Consider the following 20,301-nt stretch of genomic DNA (forward strand, 5'->3'; position numbering starts at 1 on the left):
TGCGCACTTATATGGTGTTGAGGGTTCGATTAAGGGGCTACGTACTAGTAACTGTATTCTTTTCAAACGAAGACATGGATTAGAAAATCATAATTCTATCACTAGTCCCTGAGATGCCATGTGGTCTCTGCTATCTAATAGGTATTAATAAGGCCACACTAGGTAACCTGAGTGTCTGTAGGAGATATTAAATGAAGAAAGGCCTGGGGATGGTTACTATATTAGATACAAGCTCATACTAGTAAGTTTAATGTGTTACTATGAAAGTGGTTTCATTATGGTACTGCGTAAATATCGTTGCTCGTGATATATACAGGTTGAATCAGTTGTAGTTTAATGAAATATAAACACTCAACGCGCATCATATGCCTTGTCGAGTAGTTCTCGTGAGTAAATCAGCTCATCGTCATCTCCATTAACTGTGGTTGATAATATCGCAACAACGCGCTCAAGCATCTCGATTGCATTCTCAATCTCGCCGGAAATGATATATGCATCTGCCAGGCATCGTTCTGATTGTAGTCGAAATTTGTCATCTTCAGGCAATGTTACCTTTCTAATAATGACAACATGCTTAAGCAAATTAATTCCTTCTTCAAGCTGTCCATTATTCACGTAGGCGACTGCTAAGTTATGTTCCGTGATGAGTAAATGTTTGTTGTCTTCCGCCAAGGTCTTCTTTTGAATGGTTCTAATATGCTCATATAACTCGATCGCTTCCTTAAACCGCTTAGTCTTACGATATGCGTTGGCACACCAATTTTGTGACGTAAGGTAAAAATCATCGTCTTCCGCCAAGTTTTTCTTCATAATAGGTATAATGCGCTCAAATATGCTGACCGTTTCCTCAAATTGGCTGTTTCTATAATATGCCGCTGCTAGCCCTTGCTCTGTTGTTAGTAGGTTGATGTGCTCCTTCCCCCAAACTTCTCTCCCGATGGATATAATATGCTTAAACATATCAATCGCATCCTCCAATTGGCCATTGACACTGAATGCTAATGCTAGCTGATGTGTTACTGCTAATCGATGGGGGTCGTCTTCTGGGAACTTCCCATAGATGACGAACAAACGCTTAAGTATCTTGACCGCCTTCTCAGCCTGTTCAGCCTGTTCAGAGCTCGCGTATGCTCCTGCTAACGTGAATTGCATCTGCAGTTGAACGGGGCTCTCATCCTCAACAACTACCACGGGTTCCAATAACTTAATCGCGTCCTGATCCCGTCTTATGTGAAGATATGAATCTGCCAAATAGCTCTCTAATGGGAATAGTAGGGTGTTTTCTTGAAAGTTGTGTTCTTTTCTCCGCGTTAAAGCTTCACTTAATACTTTGCTTGCTTCTCTAAATCGTCTAGCACCATAGAGATACCTTCCAACGTTGCAAGATAATTCATATATCTCCCTTATTTGGTAATCTTTGCCTTCTTCAAGCAAACGTAAAGTATGTGGCATATATTCTCTCCACACCTTATGGTCCGTTAGGTTATAGAACAACAAAATCGACGAAAGATCGATAATCGCGTCGGTTCTTATCCGTTTTAGGTCATGGTCCTGCAACCATGCTCGTATCGCTATATGTACTAACCTATGCATATCAAACATAGAACCGTTCTCTTGTCGAGTTATGAATGCGTACCCTAAAAGTGTACCAATTGCATGTTCGAAGTCTACTTCCGACTGTTGGGCAGGTAAAAGCGATTGTGGGATAGCTTTCGGATCGAGGCAAGCCATAAACGAGAACATATCTGCTGCGATGCGATCGCACTTCCGAATTTGTTCGAAAGAAACAGTCCACGTCTTTATAACTGCTCGGGGCATATCTAGGATATCATCGTAGAAAGCCCGGTCCATTAGGTTGACGACGTTCCGTTCTTCACCCCGTAACAGGCTAAGGTACTTCTCGACTGACATCATATTCTTATTCATATATGAAGCGGCCTGTACGATGGCAAGGGGGAGATACGTAAGTTCCTTAACCAGTTCGTCAATTGTCGTTTCGTTTTGGTCTTGATCCGGCTGATCTGCTTTCTTATATGATCTGAAGAGGCTTTTTGCCTCTTCGGGGTTCATTTCTCCGAGGTCGACCACATTGTTTATCGCTACGTCCACGGCTACTTCTCTCAACCGTGTGGTAAAGAGGGTTAAGCCATAATCATTTTGAGGTAGGTGTTTGATCATACCAGTTGAATCGTTCGATTGAAATGTTGCTTCGTGATCGTCCGCATTATCAACGATCAGAAGCCACTTCCCAGCATTCTCGGAGCTGAGATGTTTCTTTACCAGCATTTTCTGGTCCTCTTCACCGGAAATCTGAAGCAGCTTGGCCAAGCCCGCATACGATTGCTCGAAAGTTGCTTGGCTCTGTGCTAGCACCCAGAAGACTGAATACTCAGGCCTGTGGTCTCGTACCCGGTACGCAAACTCTAGGGCCACTTGTGTTTTCCCGACACCCCCCAGACCAAGAACTGCCAATTTCTTGCGTTTTTTGACGAAAAAGTGGTTTTCGATTTCTTCTAGAATTTGGTCTCGACCACCAAAATGTTCATTTCTAAGATGCGGAATATGATAAAGGGATTTACTAATGATGCCTTGGCGAATACTTCGAGGAACACCTTAAAGAATGTCAACAACTACAAAATTCAACTAAGCATATTGCTATAATGTACTAACTCCTTTGAAGGCCCTCAGTGATAAAACTTTCGATGACACTGTAGATCCTTGTATACTGGTGGTCTTTCTTATTGCTGCACCTTGCCATCTGCATGTGGTCTGCATCAATTGTCTGAACCTCCTCTTGCGTTTCCGGCAAGCCCATTTTCGAAGAAAAATCGTCCACCACCTAAAAAATTGTACAGATTGTTAGCTAATACCTTCGATAGTGTAGAGTTAAGCAATATATACCTTGCCCTTGAGCCCTTTCACGCCTGATATGCCCCTCGCTTCTTGGAATGAGCTAATCATAATGCCTTTTTCCGCAACGCTGTTTATGAACTGGGTGTGGATAATGTTGAGGACCTCGCTATCAACTTGCAGGGTCTTGACGATTTTCTTGTTAGAGTCTTGTAGGGCAAGAGTGGCTAAGTTTGCTGCGATGGTTCCCCATGGTGCAGCCGAGCTACCCCTGTGTGGTGTCCCAAGGAAAATAATCAGTTTCGTTTGTGAACTACAGATATTTGATCTCCATATTGCCTAATTTTATTAGTACTAATGCTACGCCGTTATTTCTCTGATGATTTGTCTTACATATTTGACGATGATTCCGCCGAGGCTGTGTGCAATAAATATGATCGGTTCGTTGAACCCCTAGAACTGTCAGCCTAATAAATTTTACTGTAGTTGGGTTGAGGGATGTTAGATTACTTTGGTCCTAATATTGTGCTTAATTTGGGCGGCAAAATCGTCACCGTGTTGCGATATGTTATTCTGATTATTTGCTTGAAAGACTTCAATGACATCGGCATTATACCCATATGTCCATACTCTCGCTTTGGGGAAATCCTCAGCGAGATAGTCTCGTGGCCAGAATACCTTATGCTGTTTCGACGAGGTCCCATGGCTTTCATTTTCTTCAATTTTGTTTGGTTCGGCATCATGAGTCGATACACAACGTATCAGGCGTGAAAGTAGCTTCAAGATCTTGCGTCGTCTTGTGAGCGCAACTTGCTTGCCTCTTTCAGTCGAGTTGTCTTCCCAAGTTGTCTGCGGGTGACCCCTTAACCCGTGTACGAGGATGATGCTAAAATAGACTGGTTAGATCGATACTATTGATAGAAGCATTGATTACCGTTAGGAAACGTCCATATTACGTACTTGACTTCGCATGATCCACTTGCGGGGCTGGAAAGCTGCGTGAGCCCAATGCGTTCTATACTATTCTCAGACATGGGTATGAGATAGATACAACAATAACAGAAGTAAAATAATCCTAAAGCCTAATAAAATTGTATGTCCTCAGATAAGGCTAATACTATGAAACTTTAGACTATCCCAAGGTTGGATGGTGTTATTAAAAGGTGATGCCCGACTTTTCTTGAGGGGTTGCCTTAAGGCTGAGCAGGCTTTTCCTGAAGGAATCGTCCCGATTAAGAAAAAGAAGGCGTTAACTGCAATTATGGCTTGCGTATTATTGATTATCTAGATACCTAAGGCATGTTGTGCTACCTCATATGTAATACTAGGACATTAATCGTTAAATAAATTTTATTTCCCGCTTATCTAGTACGCCGCCCCAATAAGCTTCTTAGGCAAGAAAGCCCATACAGTCCCAATAATAGAAAGACTCAAGGATATGAGCATAACAATCCAAGTAAAGATGCGTTCTCGCGCCGAGATCTCATGTCCAAATAACTTCAAGTAAAAAGCCAGAGGAAGTCTGCGAATTTGTTAACTGCTATATTCTCCAAGAGCCTGGCATAGGTAGAAGAATATCAACACTTACGTAACACATATAGTGAAGCAGAGGGCGCTTCCCATGAACGCCATAATGGTATCAAACGCCGGGAAGAGAATAGCAATTGCCAAAAAGACGAAGAGCGTCAAAACTCGGACGAGAGCTTTCAGCACCCCTCTCGAGCTGCTAGAGAGCCCGACAAGGGGTGTTTCCTCCGCGACGACTTGTTGTCGAAGACCGAATAAGACTTCCAGAATTGTGACGATCGGTTGAGAATTCAGAGGAATCTTAGTCAAAGGAATAATTGCGATGAAGATCACAAGGAGAACGTTTAGAACGTCGGGATATCCCGCGGCTTCAAGAATATTCCCCGTGATCTCGTCGCGGACTCCATCGCCAAACATTAGTAGTCCTACAACAGCTACAGCAAAATCTATTATCAACTACAAGTTGTTAGTTTAAGTACTTATCGTGTTCATTGGTTAGGACCACCGAGACTTACAGTGAAGCTAAACGTGTATCCAACCGCCTATTCAAATATTAGTCAAACCCACTACTGATAAATTTATTATATTTACTCACCTCCTTAAAGCGATGGGGATGCCGCATGTCACGATAGATCTAGATTTGGGTTAGATAATTGGCCTTTTATCCTCGGTCGAGATGGACTTACATTTGGGAAAACACTGTGCCCACCCCATGGAGACATAAGCAATCCAAAGGACAGAGGTAAAGTAAGCCAATTGTCAGGGAACAGATATGTCTTCGCAGGCTCTATAAGAGAACCAGGCGAGTGCGGTTTGATCAACCCGTCAAGGATGACGATGACAATAACTAGACCATTTGGTGAGTATTTCAACACTGGCGGCGGGTTTGCGGAGAACTTACTGCCTAGACACGAGACCACACCAACCAAGCTAGTAACAGAGAGGAAGGATAGAGGAACGAATTGCAGAGGTATGAGGATCAGAGTACAGATGATCTTCCACTCAGTCACACTTAGTGTACCCGGGAACAAGAGTGCTAGCGAGTCGGCAAATAGTACTATAAGAGCCACACAAGCAGCAAGCAATTCCAGAGTGAAGAGCACTGCTGTCATGATACGCGCTTTCCTACCAAAGCAGGTATACGCTATGTCAGAAAAGGTTATTGTGCTAGGATCGCGATTCATGCATCTTGATAATATTCTCGCCGTCCAGCTGGTTAGTGCGGCACATAGAAACAGCGCAATAAGCCCACAGACCCAACCGGCATACTTCAAACCCATGGGCAGACTCAGTAAGCCGACACCGATCAGGACGCTATGTTTGAGATTTAGCTATGGGCCTCTAAAGAGAAAGAGGGGCTTACTCACTTAGTAGAGTTTACAACTGTTTGTGGTAGAGTTGATTGACCGGCTACAGCTAGCACGAGCCTCCCTTCTTGCTCAACCTCTTTTACAAGGATGGGCGGCCGTTCGCCATCAGGTACATTTGCTCCTGATTCTTGCTGCTGACGCCATAGGTCTGCGGCATGGACCATGGAAGAATGAGCAGTCGACTGAACGGTACCATAGCTTCGAACGGACCCATAACTACCAACTAGAGGAGAAACAGAAAGGTGTGGTGGCACAGAGAATAACGAATTACTATGAGGGGAGCCGGGCGGTGATGATACTCGGTATAAATCGCTGCCCGAGCGTTTTCGCTCGCCTTCCGGTCCATCTGCTCTTGATGAAGGCGTTCCAGCTGGCCCGGGCTCCTCGTGATCGATACTGTGGGGCAAAGGAGCTTCAACATCTTGTCTTAAGGGAGAAGCTCTGAGACCCGCTTCGAGGTCGCGCCCGGCGTACTGATTAGGGTCGACTGACTGAACTGGCTCTTGATCTGGCGCAAATACAAAAGTCGGATGTTGCGGTAAGATTTCTGGGAAGGCGGCGGCTCGTTGCCAACTCCTCCCAAAAGACCTAATACTATTGACACCACCAATATCGGCCACCGCAGCAAGACGATTCGTTATAGATGACCTGTAGGAATAGATACAATTAGTCTAGGCGAAGGCGAATCGATGGCAGGTATGCCAACCTTCGTCCTGCTCGTCGCGGGTGTTCTTCATCGTGCCCATGAACATCCTGGTCACTTAATAATGCTTGGTCCTCAGAGCGAATACTCATATTACTGATAGACAATAGACTATCGCTTCGGCCGGGTGAAGCCCCGCGATCGTATTCATCCCAGGTTGTAGGCTGCCTCGCAGCCATGTCTATATGTTAAGACCACAGATTAAGAGAAGAAGAATATTCGAAATATTATGAGATAAGATATGTAGAAGAGGGTCAGTAATTTAAATATTTGATGGATATATTATTAGTGGCACCTCAGCGACTAAAGATGTGGAAAGATGTGGAAAGCTATCTATGTTAGCTCTTCAGCCTCAGTATAGATTACCCAGATTGAATCGAAGGAGATAGAGGAAAGATTTGGTCAGAGATACTTTTAAAAATATCGAAAAGATAGATGCAATCATGCGCGTACATATATACCCCAGACTATGCAGCTACCTCGTTTTGATAACGGTGGAGTCAGTGTGCAGAAACGACGGATTGTTATGATGTTGAAGTTATTTATTATACTACGCTAGTACGATGACTAGTCTGATACTTGGCTTGCTAGGAAATACATGTACCTACTTGCCGACGCGGAGAACGGTCCCATGATTTAGCTTTTGCACCTGCCCATGTTAGACGAGAGCATTTGTAACTTAGAGGTATCCAGGCCTCGGGGAATTAGGGAAGTAGGGAAGTAGGGAAGTCACTGCTAATCCATCATCGATGTTTCCATCACGCCACATTATTGGACAATGGATTCAATGTGGGGAAGTAGTACAATCCCTTTTTGATTTTTAGCTTGAGAGCAAGGCTGATAATGTCACACGAATTACATACGAACATCCATCTACTACCTCTTACGAGGAAAGGAAAAAAATTTCCTTCGTCCTGATGATGCCCTCTAACTTTGCAAAACGAAACATCGGAATCTATCGCTTCTCGTCGGGCTACGTAAATTACGGGAGCATCACTGGAAACTAACAGCAGATGCTGGAAATTTCGTGCGGCACTGTACACAACGTAACTCTACTCGCCCGGGGAAGATCTTCCCATTGGGTGTTTTATTTTTCGAGAGATAAGATTGCGCAGTTATGTGACGTCATTTCGTACTGTATGGGGTATGAGGTTGGATCAGATATTGGCATGCTGCAAGTAAAGTCATGCGCCGCAAAGCTTTTAAGGTTTGTCCGAACCATTGCCGCTTATAGCGGATTACGGTGTGATTGGTCTGTTAAAGAATTGCATACTGCTCACGAGAGGTCGGGTCGTCTAGTGTGAGTGTGATGTCCAATAATGGTTTCAGGAGTTGTAATAGAATTGCTTTTCGTCAAATTTTACGTTTCCGGTGTTACGAAATACTAGCGTTGATCTGAGGGCTTATTAACTAACGCAAGGGGGCATTTACAATCTGACTAACAAAGTACCTAACCTATACCTTTCAAGTAGGTATTGATAAGTCGTCCGCGTTTCTATTGATAAGTATTAGCGTCTAATAGATTGAACGTGCTCCATTGTGTTTTACAAAGCTCTTTGATATCCATGCATAGCATTTTGGTAAATAGATATCTTAGGAGTCTGAGAGGCTAACATTGAAACTGTTAACTATATGTAAGCCTTAAGTACCTAAGTTAGTTTAGCAAATGGACTAGCTATACTACCCAAGGTGACTCAACCATATATAGATAGCGGAACACGGGCTGGCTGGAATTAGTCTGTGGCCGACGTGACCCTCTTAGGCAATGCTGTGTTCTGCCGTGTTCCAAATTATACATACCTAAGCTGAAGAGGCTACGTTATCCGTTGAAAATTTTATCAATAGGTAGTCATCCTGTTCTTCCGAGAGGCGAAATATGTATGTATTATATACCTATGCAGGTAAGACGAGATGGCCACTATCAAAAGGACAGAACTTGTGAGGCTCTACTACCTACCTAAGTAGGTAACCTAGGTATGTAAGGAAAAGAGTTATAAGCCTTGCAAAATACTTTACATCTTTGAGAATACTGACCTAATGCATTGATAACCTTAGGTACCTGCGTGGCTTGAATGGAGAATGTGTCCGCATTTTTTGTTTATTTACATAGGTGTTTACAATTAGGTTGTCTTATACAAATTAAAACTCCATACTGGAATATTCTATAGTTAGTAAGAAGAACTCCTAAGAAAGCTATGAATTAAGTGAATTAGGTAAGTAAAAAAAATACCTCCAAGGTTGCCCACGTATGCAGGTACAGTGCCTAATTGCTTGATTGCGTAGCGAGTTGTCTGCCTGTCGATAAGTTATCAGTTAGTAAGCTCTAGGCAAGCAATCTGGCTTGTTCAACAAGTCAGGCTGTGGAAGTGATTGGAAGATGTGGCGGCCCTAGGTTATGCCCCACTTGGTCCGAGCTCCTTCCACCTCTCGTCATCACCAGCTCAAACAAACTACGACGGTAAGAACATACAAACAAACTCCGAACTTGAACATCTTCTTCCATTTTCACCATCTAAGGTCATCTCGTAACCCTTTTTCTAACTTAGAGATAACCACCATCTCTAGTAATTATCGCTAAGGATTGAGTTTCCTTTGCGAATTTCTCTGCATAAACCCCACCACTACCTTTCTTTGTGGTTCTTCCCACAACTTCCCCCAACCCACCCCAATCCCGACCTTTACCAAATACCTTCATTTATTCATCAAACATCATGGCACCCGAGCCTGAACACAAGAAGAAGGTCAACTTGGCGTAAGTTTTTCTAATAATGAAAAAAAAAACCCCACCATCGCAAACTGAGGTCTAAACTAACTTTACTACCAGCGACGTCTCCGGCTCCGAGCCTAAAGAGGAAAATGACACCTCAACGGCCATCCTCAAGAAGAAGAAGAAGCCCAACCAGCTGATGTATGTATTCCCTGATTAGATACTCTAGTTAATATTTATTAACTAATTTGCTTAGGGTTACTGATGCCGTCAACGATGACAACTCTATCATCGCACTTTCGAACAACACTATGGAACAACTCCAACTGTTCCGTGGAGATACAGTCCTCGTTCGAGGCAAGAAGAGAAAGGACACCGTCTTGATTGTCCTTGCGGACGATGACCTTGATGATGGTAGTGCCCGACTCAACCGAGTTGTCCGTCACAACTTGCGGGTGAAGCACGGCGATATTGTCACTATCCACGCGTGTCCTGACATCAAATATGTGCGTAGCTTGTGCCCAATAAAATATCAATGAGACAACTAATTACTAACCGATTAATAGGCTAAGAGAATTGCGGTGCTTCCTATCGCCGACACAGTTGAAGGTCTGACTGGTTCGCTCTTCGACGTCTTCCTTGCCCCGTACTTCCGAGAAGCCTACCGACCCGTTCGTCAAGGCGACCTGTTCATCGTCCGAGGTGGTATGAGACAGGTGGAGTTCAAGGTAGTTGAGGTTGATCCTCCCGAGTATGGCATTGTTGCGCAGGATACTGTGATTCACTGCGAGGGTGAACCTATTCAGCGCGAAGAGGAAGAAAACAACCTCAACGAAGTTGGCTACGATGACATTGGTGGCTGCCGCAAGCAGATGGCACAGATCCGAGAGATGGTTGAGCTACCGCTGCGCCATCCTCAGCTCTTCAAGTCTATCGGTATTAAGCCACCTCGTGGTGTTTTGCTTTACGGTCCCCCAGGTACTGGTAAAACCCTCATGGCTCGTGCCGTCGCCAACGAGACCGGAGCCTTTTTCTTCCTGATCAATGGTCCCGAGATCATGTCCAAGATGGCTGGTGAATCGGAGTCGAATCTCCGAAAAGCATTCGAAGAGGCAGAGAAGAATTCTCCGGCTATCATTTTTATCGACGAGATCGATTCTATCGCTCCTAAGCGAGATAAGACAAACGGTGAGGTTGAGCGACGTGTAGTTTCTCAACTCCTTACCCTCATGGACGGCATGAAGGCTCGATCCAACGTTGTCGTTATGGCAGCCACCAACCGACCTAACTCTATTGACCCTGCCTTGAGACGTTTCGGCCGTTTCGATCGCGAAGTCGACATCGGCATTCCTGACCCTACTGGTCGTCTTGAGATTCTACAGATTCACACCAAAAACATGAAGCTCGGCGACGACGTCGATCTCGAGCAGATTGCGGCGGAAACTCACGGTTACGTTGGTTCTGATATCGCTGCTCTTTGCTCGGAGGCTGCTATGCAGCAAATCCGAGAGAAGATGGATCTCATCGATCTTGACGAGGACACCATCGATGCCGAAGTATTGGACTCTCTAGGCGTCACTATGGAGAACTTCAGATTCGCCTTGGGCGTGTCGAACCCGTCTGCCCTTCGCGAAGTCGCAGTTGTCGAGGTGCCCAATGTCCGCTGGGAAGACATTGGAGGTCTGGAGGAGGTCAAGCAGGATCTCAAGGAAAGCGTCCAGTACCCTGTCGACCACCCCGAAAAATTCCTCAAGTTTGGTCTTTCTCCGTCCCGTGGTGTCCTATTCTACGGCCCGCCCGGTACGGGTAAAACCATGTTGGCTAAGGCTGTTGCCAATGAATGTGCGGCCAATTTCATCTCAGTGAAGGGTCCCGAGTTGTTGAGCATGTGGTTTGGCGAATCCGAGAGCAACATCCGAGATATTTTCGACAAGGCTCGTGCGGCTGCTCCTTGTGTCGTCTTCCTGGACGAGTTGGATTCGATTGCCAAGGCTCGTGGTGGATCTGTTGGAGACGCTGGTGGTGCCTCGGATCGTGTTGTCAACCAACTTCTAACCGGTAAGCTTCCCTGAAAGGTCCCTGGAAATTTTGCACTGCTAACATCATCAAATAGAAATGGATGGTATGACCTCGAAGAAGAACGTCTTCGTCATCGGAGCTACGAACAGACCTGAGCAATTAGATCCGGCCCTGTGCCGTCCGGGTCGTCTCGATTCGCTAATCTACGTACCATTGCCCGACGAGGCTGGTCGTCTCAGCATTCTCACGGCCCAGCTTCGTAAGACACCGGTTGCTGCCGATGTCGACCTCAACTATATCGCATCCAAGACCCACGGGTTCTCCGGTGCTGATCTCGGATTTATTACCCAGCGAGCAGTCAAGATTGCCATCAAGGAATCCATCACCATCGACATCGAGCGACAACGTGCTCGCGAGGCTGAAGGAGCCGGTGACATGGACGTCGATGAAGATGCTGAGGATCCTGTTCCTGAGTTGACGAAACGTCACTTCGAGGAGGCTATGCAAATGGCCCGAAGATCCGTCAACGACGTTGAGATCCGCCGATACGAGGCTTTTGCGCAACAGATGAAGAATGCCGGACCCGGTGCCTTCTTCCAGTTCCCTGCTGCCAACGCCGGTGCCACGGGCTCGGGAGACAACTTCGGCCAGGCTGGTGACGATGACGGTCTTTACGACTAAGTCGTCAGCTATTCAGTGGTTGGATACCATCTCCTCACACCGACCCTGTACTTCAATTCCTTTGCTTACGATGCGACTCAACATTAATGACAACACAACGCAACACTAAGGATGTCGACCTCAAACCGATAAATCCCTTTGATTGCTCGTTGAAGGAATTCGCACATCTGATAGATTTAATCCCGTCGGAGTGCTAGGAACGGGATGCGGCTGCTTTTCTTTGCGCGATCAGAAGCATGGCTGTTTTGGCTCTTGCTTTGCTAGAGATGCTTCATTCCGGCCGGGATGAAACATGGTAGCCATACGCATACCGCGCTGCGGTAAGCAAATTAGTTTTACGATAGATCCACAAATTGATTTCGCACTGCCCTCAACTGCCTTCCTTGGTTGTGTCTATACTGTTGAATAATAGTGTAAATGTGTGTTTATATGATATGATAAGACCTCGAAAGTCCATACCAGCAACCATGAATTAGAAATTTTCACTCCATGGTTATAAGCCAATTCTTAACTTGGATGGTACACCACTAATAGTTATGTTAATAACACATCGTCTACAACATCGTGGCTAGTACTAAAACACCAGGCAACTAAAGTACTAGGCAAGTACACAAATAGGTTTAGTTGAAAATGGTTGAGTAGTAACTATCATTGCTGCGGATCAGAGCATTAAATATGCCCCAGATATGCCTTGCTCGCCTCCTTCGTACACTAAAAATATAAACCAAACCCGAGTTGCTAACGCCAATGCTCCCTTTCCGGCCCCCCCATGCCTTGTTCTGATAAATTCGCAAAGTAGTAGTCGTGTAGCAAGAAGAAAATCACCACTCCCCTGTTCCCCTACTCCCACTCCTGCCCCTGGGATCTTTCTATTCGGACATGTATATGGGTACGGCCGAGGGGAGAGGAGTTTGTGTGTGTGTGTGTGTGTGTGTGTGTGTGTATTACAGCTCTTTCGTACTAAGCGAGTAGTACGGCGGTATGATACGATACGATATCCCATTGACTACCGAGGTATCAGGCATCAATCAAGGTGTCTGGGCGTCGTTATTCATTCATTGGTTTATTTGTTTGTTTTCTTCTTTCTTCTTTCTTCTTCCCGTGGTAGTCTTCATCGCCATCGTCACGACGCCGCCATCCTAGACCCAGACCCGGATCTGACACCCCGTCGTCAATCGCAGCCGCGCCTCCTAGCCGGGCGTCGACCCGTCGTCGACTTCGCACACGGTGTCGAGGCACTCGCGCGCGACTTTGAGGACGGCGTCGACGACGGCTTGGGGCACGGCTAGGCTGCCGTCGGTAGTGGTGGTGGTGGTGGTGTTGTTGTTGTTGCTTGCGCCGTTGGTCTTGCTGCTTCCGTTGGTAGTAGTGCTGTTGTTGTTGGAGTTGGTGGTGCCGTCGCTAGCCGCGGCGGTGTCGTGCCGCACGTCCTCGAGAACCCGTCGGACTAGCGCGGGAAACGTCGTCACGTCGCCGCTGCGCAGGAGCGCCAGCGCGTGCGACTGTACGGCCGAGGGCCAGTTGGAGGGGTGCGCGTTGAGAGAGTGCAGGAAGTGCTCTTGGATTCTGTCGGGTACCGTGCCGTCTGTTAGCTAGCTAGTTTCCTTTTTCTCCCTCTCTCTCTCTCTCTTTGTGGCGGAGGGAGGGGAAGGGCAAGGGAAAGAGAAAGTGAAGATCGAGGGCCGATGAGCGGGTGAGCGGGTAGGTGAGCGTACGTACTTGTTTATGTGGCCTTCCCGTATGAGAAGCGCGTTGATTTGCGACCGCAGGTCTTGGTCCTGCGTAGCGGGCGTGTATGCGGCCGCCGACGCGGGAACCTTTACGGGCGTCTGCGACATGGCTGTGTATATACGTGTATACGGTCTACCTGTCCGTCTGAGTGGGCGGGGCGGAAAGGCCTTTTTGTAGATAGTTTCCCCTTTTAGGTAACCAGAAAGCGGGATTTCCAAAAGAGAAAAGAGTACAGGTGAATAAAAAAGCTAAATTCAATAAAAAGTGTTGGGGTTGCTCGGACATGCGATACCTAATACGACGGTTCCCGAAGCTTGTGGCGGGTTTTCTTTTTTTTTTTTGGAGGGATGGGGTGGACGGGTAGACACGCTGCGGCGTATATGAGTAGTTATGTATGGCGTATAGATGTCTTACGAAGTCCTAGGCAGCACTGGTGCGGGCCGACGAGGTACGATATGCAAGAATTCGTCGCGATGAAACGGTTCCTGGAGGAATTGGAAGGTCGAATGGCGAGGCTGACAATTATCCGGAAAGTTTGACTTGGCAAGGCTGAAATGAAATAGCTTCGTACCTAAATAAGTGGATAGCTTTACTATGTATATTCCGTAAAGGTCAATAAGAGACTTTAGTTGTGTGGGGCGCCAGATTTGGTTTGTCAGGGATCCCCCCCGTTGTAAGCCGGGGTAAAGCTCAATGTTGGTTGGTTAGTCTATTCGATGAGATGTGGCTGGTGCGTTACTATATTGGGCTAGAACCGTCTTAGAGCCTCTTCGATCATATTCAAATCTGGTATTGATCGGAACCTTAGTCTTAACTCCAAGAATTCGTACCTACATATTATACTAGTGCGTCTATTATTACTGTTGGCAGTTTTAAGGCTTTGTTAAAGTTGGAACATAAATCTTTTAAATTAGAAATGGTTAACTATATAGTTGTCTGAACAGGCGTATAGTTTTTTTCTATAACTAAGTAACTATTGATTAACCTAGGTAGTTAGTTAACTACCTGTTAACTATAACTAATAGCCACCTAGCTTATACTATACCAACGCTTCATGCTACCTATAGTATCTAGCTTCAAGTTACATACTCATACATTCAGTATATATTTCACCCCTATCAAGACACGGATTTTTTGTCTCTACTCTTTAAATTTCAACTGTGAGCAATCCGGCGACGGCGGTAGAAGTTTTAGTTGGTTTTAATATTTACCATTGTGAAGCCCAATTGATACATTGCCGGTTTGCAATGAAATGAGAGATAGAATTGTTCTATGAGAGTTTAATCTAACTAGAGCGAGCTTGTCTTCTTCTTAATTAGGCCGAGATATTTTGATCCATCTACCGATTTGTCTATTTCTATCTACGCGCGATTTCCGAATCAAGAATATGTACGTATTCGGAAATGATGAAATAGGCAAGGTGAGCGCAGGCCGCGCTTGATCCAAAGTCCTTTCTTGTCCTTGACACTTTCAGTGACTTCGATTGACTTTAAACCCAAGTACCACTGATGTATTCAAATAATGTCAAGGAAATCTCTCAACTGCATGCGAGGCCGACTCTACGTTCAGTGCCGTAGTGCCCAACGATGTTGCGACGTTATAGAATGCACTCGGGTACAGATTCGCCAGTATATGTGTATTGGCATGCCGGTCGGTATAAGTGATATAAGTGATATATTGCGATGAGCAAATCCCACATGAACAACTCATATCCACCCTCTACTTGAACCTCAAATCCCGAGTCTTCAGGTTGGGTCGCCGTTCAGGCCGGGGTCAGCAACTCGAAATGAACATGTCGCAATTACTCATGAGTTACTCATGGCCAATTCGATTTTGTTGGCATCGATTCAACGAATGCTTTCGGGGCGTGGCCTCGATTTTGAGTTGGTAGAAAATCGTCTACACCGACTATTACCTGTGTTGTCTATTCTATATTATACGATGCAGTGTGAATATCCTTGCATTTACTCGGTGTGTGGGTAGCGAATCAGAGCTCGCCGGATCAGCCGCGAGTTCGATGTTATTCGCTAATCTTGCTTAAGATAGGTTTCTCGCCGCGACCACGCTAAGGGGGGCGTGGGGAAGCTCAAATGACCGATTCTCTGCCGCGTTGGGCTCAATCCCCGTAAAAAAATGATAAGTGATCTAGCGTATATCCATCCTAGTCAACATGACGGTTTTGTGATGCGCGCCATCAACGACGCGCCGGTAGATGGTCGACATCAATACTAGAAAAGTCGGTCTGGAAGACATTCCTAGCGACTGCGGTTACAGTTGTATATGGCCTTCCGGGATATCTCGAAGACGATTGGTCGTCTAGATAGGCTCCTCGCAGCCCCATCGCTTGCTGTGATCTGCGCTAATCCATTAGTGTATCCATTCTGCTGTTGTTACGACAAGCGTTTCTAAGTATAATGGCCTTCCTATCTAAGACACGCATAGGCCTGAGGAACTCGACATACCTTATTATTACCGTCTCATCAGACTGGGGCCGCTTACTCTCGACGATGAGAGGTTCATAGTCCGTTTCGCTTCGTCTTTCGCCCTGCATGACTCTCTTCTTTTTTTGGAACTCTCCCCGGCGCACTAGAAGAGAGCCAGGTGTTCGAATGTCACTGAATGACGTCCGTTTTAAAAGGCTACCCGCGGATTAGAGTACCGGCTAACGGCGCCTAGCAGCGACCTCAACTCTGGTCCACCGTTATTGTTCCGGGGTCTTGTCGTAGGCCTGTCTAGCATGGTGAACAATTGCGAACCGACTCCGAAGTATCTTCCAAGTACCAACTCGGTACGTATCACTGTCATCCATCGGGATTAGAATCTTGTATAGTCGATACACATACGCCTGTGGCCTTCGACATTATCGTATTTTGTTCTTGTGATTCTCGCTAAACGCAAACGCGGCTCGGGTAACTGCGTAGACTTGAGTTGGGTTATGGCCTGCTGAAGTAGTTTAGATGTGAAAGACCACCTCGAATCGTCCTCTTACCCCGACAGGCTGCTTGTTTGATAGGCAAACGCGGAATGCATGGTCAGATGGTGCCGAATAGTCATATCATAAGATGCCGGGCTTAGGTAGGAGATTGTTATCCCAAGTAACACAACTTGCACAGCTAGTAGGACAGGGGCGGATCCGATCTGTCACGCGCAGCCGTCCTCAAATCTGACAGCGAAGGCACGATTGGGTGCTGCATGCGTACGGCCAATTATATGCGGAGGTGGCCTCTCCAGATTCTAGCGGTAAGCATTGTCGGATAGGGGGTATCGTGGCAGCTCCTTAAAAAGGTGGTATTTGGTCCTAAGTACTGGGACGCTGACAAGACCGATCTAGCAGCAGTGGTGCCCCCCACGATTATATTATCCGATCTTAGCCTGGCAGATGCCCCCGCGTCAGGTTGTCGTCTTCTGAGCTCCTGAGTGGACTGGGCCAGATGCAAAACGCATGGCCCAGGGTCCTACCCAAGATCTGGGGGGTTGCAATATGCAAGTGTCGGTATGGATGTGGCGCCGGCTGGTCCCGGAGGTTGCAGGGGATTCGAGCTAGGGGCTGTAGGGGGTCAGCCACACAGAGGTGCAAGAAAGGCAACATGACCAGCCAGGGGCCGCATAGGGGGCTACCAGGTTGCCGGGAAATCGAGAGATAGACTTAGTAGGGCGGCCCGCATCTGCAACACGCTCAATGAGGAAGTAAGAGACGTCACGGCCGTTAGGGGTGGCAAAGAGCTAGCTCAGCTGCGTCTAGCTGCAGTATCTATACTTGGATAGAGAGAAGTACGAAGCCGGAGTATCCATTGTTGGTTAGTATTAGGGGTAAAGTAGTTAGTTGGTTTGATGTTATTGGATACTTACTAGGTTAGGTAGTTGGAATATTAAATAGTAACTCGTAGTCGACTTATTGTTTTCATATATACCTACAATATATATACACGTGATAGGATAAAACTAGGAGGATAGGCAATAATAACAGGTGGATTAGCCTTTAGAAACTGTGTATAAGGAGATAACATAAACGATTATAATGTTGTGATACTTCAATGTTCGTAAGATTTGTGTAGATGTAAGTAAAAGTCATCTGTTAGAGTTTAATAAAGTTTAAAAAAAATGCATGTATAGGTACTTGTGACACTTAACGCCGAGGGCTGCATATTCCGTAGCTCTTACCAATATAAGTGCTAGGGGGTGACTCTTCCTGCTCTATACTTTTTTAATGCTGTCATTAGTAGTATCCTCCAATGAACAGACTAACCGACTTTCCTCACCGGTTGCTATACCGGTTCGCCACACGGGCAGCCGACATGCTTAGGTAACTAGGTTAAGTGCCTTCCTACATTATGTATAGGTTGATAAATAAGGAAGTAAATACTCTACCTATGTAATAGTCAAAGGTACTTCCAATAATGATCCGAGGCGGGAGCTACTGCGCGTAAGAGACGGCAGTTGCCTGTTAGCCACATATGTATTCCGTATACCTATTCGATCGTAATGAATCGTGCCAAGCTTTGATGCATCCACTACCTCTTAGCATCAGTGTCAACTTCATACACTTAGATTATTGGTATTGGATTACCACAGGATGGCCCCGTATCAAATATATCGACGATATACCTCAAGGTAAAACATACCTAATGTAGGCAATCCGCATACATACCTACATATCATTATCATGTATGTATGTAGAGAATAAATAAATAATACGAAGCAATAAGCAAGTAACTGCACCCCTGAATGCCATTTGAAGAAGGAGGTTGACAGGTAATTTAGGGACTTAACCTAGGGACCTAAGGACATAAGCAAGCTACATGTCAATTTCGGAGTTGTTACCAGTTTTAAAGGAGTTTCTTTATTAATCAACCTGGTGTCTAAGCTGACTATCAGGCTAACTTCCTGATCTTCTTGATCTTCCTCGATCTGTACGATGCTCACTTCCCCGTGCTGCAAGCATCTATACCCGACATCCTTTAAAAAGCACAAATTGGAGTGTTGGGGGGTTGGAGGATCAGCCGTGGTGGCGTCGAACATCTGCTACGGTAGATTAGGCACCACGGACAGGTAGGTGGGTGTGAACCCCTTAAATTCAAAACTTGTCTAGAAGGCCTGCGGTACTTTATTCTTTACTCGACATCCAATATCCAATCTCTAATGCAGTCCCAATGTCGTCCAATGCCGTCTCTTCTAGTTTTATACTCCCGGCTCCACTAAGTATGTGGGACGGCATCTTTCTACTCAATCATCATTTACAACGGTAACATGCCGAGGAGAAACATGATGCAACTAGGCCCGTCCACGTTCACTCGTACGTACAGGAGCCGTTCCGTGTCCATGGCACGCATCATGCTGACCGCTGCCACGTCTCTTTCTTACTCGCGAGCCTAACTACCGCACACGAGATCTGGCATCCATTCAATAGACCTCATGACAATGTTCTCCGTCCCCGGAACCTGGTAGTTTTGAGAAGGTAAATAATTGCCAGGTCTGTAAGTATGCAGTCCTTACACGTGCCTATACACGTGGACTGACATCTCCCACGAAAGGTCCGTTTAACTGCTGCAGAGTGTCGTCACTAACGAATAGGCCCAAAAATAGAGGGTCAGAGAGTAGCAACAGAGCGTCGCAAGACCAAGACGTTAGTATGCGCCTAGAGCCTCAGCCGTAGCAACCCTCACCTAACTGTAAGCTTCAGATTTGGGACGTGCCTATATGCTTCAGGGACAAGCCACTCGCAGGGTTTGTATCACCTGCAGATCCGTTTATGTCTTGGGCTCACCGATTAGTGGCGGTTATTCTTAGAGACACGAACCAAAACCTGGTTGATAATGTCCAGCTAATCTCACCAAAATAAGGAGATAGGGTGTTTGGTATCCTTTTCTCGCCCCTTCACTAGAAGGCCCGCAACTTTGCCTGAACTCAGATCCTGCTGCATTACCGCTTGCAGTAGTTACTGCGTCACACCATGGAGACAAGTGTCTTAAAAACGTTGTTCCAATACAGCAAGTTTTCAGAGTTAGCGAGACTCCTTCTATGCTTATTATGAGTGACGTGGAAAGTAGAGGCGGCCAAATCTTGTAAGCTGGCTCCGATTTTCTTGATTGCTGGCTTTATGGCGCCTGAAGGCTGCCGACGCCTTCGCCGGAAGACTAGTACGGTCTTCCCCGTAGAGGGCTTTGATAATTCAAAGTACGAAGTAGAAGGCGGCGCAATAGAGGTGTGCCAAGTTGCCCCAGGTAGTCTCAGCCTTGTGAGACATGGCTTCTGCCGTTCTCTGTCTAGGTGAACATGCAGGGATGTCCGACAAGAGTGCCGAGAAGACGAATCTGTGTTCTAGCTGCAGAACATACAGTACTATGGTAAACATATCGAGAAGCCTAGCCGAGGTGACCCATGAAGCGGGCCGCACCTCACCTATTCCCTTCTAAGCTGCAAGTAATGCCTGTCTAACCCACGCGGCAGAAAGCTCCAGCGGCCCTTTATCATGCCGGTTGTGGTTGCGGATGGGCATCGCCAGAATTCCCTCCGTGAGCTATCAGCTATCACACGGCCCTCGCAGCCGTAATCCGAAAAGTAAGAGTCAGCGTACCAACTTAGACTGCATCTGTACCCAACATCTCATGGTCGGCGGGAAATAATGTTTCAATGGTGATGGGCACTATATACCCGCCAATTCGTTGTGATAGCATGGCACCAAAGACGGAGTGTGTGGGGGGCGCTACTGTCAT

The 20,301-nt window shown here is 46.2% G+C and overlaps 4 protein-coding genes across 4 annotated transcripts; 1 reads left to right on the plus strand and 3 right to left on the minus strand.

The window, feature by feature from the left end:
* Nucleotides 1–351: 351 nt before the first annotated feature.
* On the minus strand, nucleotides 352–2,815 carry GL218_01180 (uncharacterized protein; the record flags this gene model as incomplete). The annotated part of the gene is made up of 2 exons (XM_033577636.1): nucleotides 352–2,612; nucleotides 2,671–2,815. 2 exons carry the CDS (start codon nucleotides 2,813–2,815, stop codon nucleotides 352–354), a joined length of 2,406 nt encoding a protein of 801 aa, XP_033439330.1.
* A 1,400-nt stretch (nucleotides 2,816–4,215) lies between these two features.
* On the minus strand, nucleotides 4,216–6,629 carry GL218_01181 (Vacuolar amino acid transporter 1; the record flags this gene model as incomplete). The annotated part of the gene is made up of 8 exons (XM_033577637.1): nucleotides 4,216–4,372; nucleotides 4,439–4,833; nucleotides 4,893–4,919; nucleotides 4,973–5,011; nucleotides 5,064–5,224; nucleotides 5,279–5,691; nucleotides 5,745–6,395; nucleotides 6,454–6,629. The coding sequence occupies 8 exons, from the start codon at nucleotides 6,627–6,629 to the stop codon at nucleotides 4,216–4,218; spliced, it is 2,019 nt and encodes a 672-aa protein (XP_033439331.1).
* A 2,532-nt stretch (nucleotides 6,630–9,161) lies between these two features.
* Nucleotides 9,162–11,857, plus strand: GL218_01182 (Cell division control protein 48; the record flags this gene model as incomplete). The annotated part of the gene is made up of 5 exons (XM_033577638.1): nucleotides 9,162–9,202; nucleotides 9,275–9,358; nucleotides 9,414–9,663; nucleotides 9,724–11,215; nucleotides 11,271–11,857. The coding sequence occupies 5 exons, from the start codon at nucleotides 9,162–9,164 to the stop codon at nucleotides 11,855–11,857; spliced, it is 2,454 nt and encodes an 817-aa protein (XP_033439329.1).
* A 1,190-nt stretch (nucleotides 11,858–13,047) lies between these two features.
* Nucleotides 13,048–13,695, minus strand: GL218_01183 (uncharacterized protein; the record flags this gene model as incomplete). Its single annotated transcript, XM_033577639.1, has 2 exons — nucleotides 13,048–13,423; nucleotides 13,577–13,695. 2 exons carry the CDS (start codon nucleotides 13,693–13,695, stop codon nucleotides 13,048–13,050), a joined length of 495 nt encoding a protein of 164 aa, XP_033437932.1.
* Between the last annotated feature and the right edge of the window lie 6,606 nt (nucleotides 13,696–20,301).

The sequence above is a fragment of the Daldinia childiae genome (assembly GCF_008694065.1).
Source record: "Daldinia childiae strain JS-1345 chromosome Unknown Scaffold2, whole genome shotgun sequence".
Lineage (NCBI taxonomy): Eukaryota > Fungi > Ascomycota > Sordariomycetes > Xylariales > Hypoxylaceae > Daldinia > Daldinia childiae.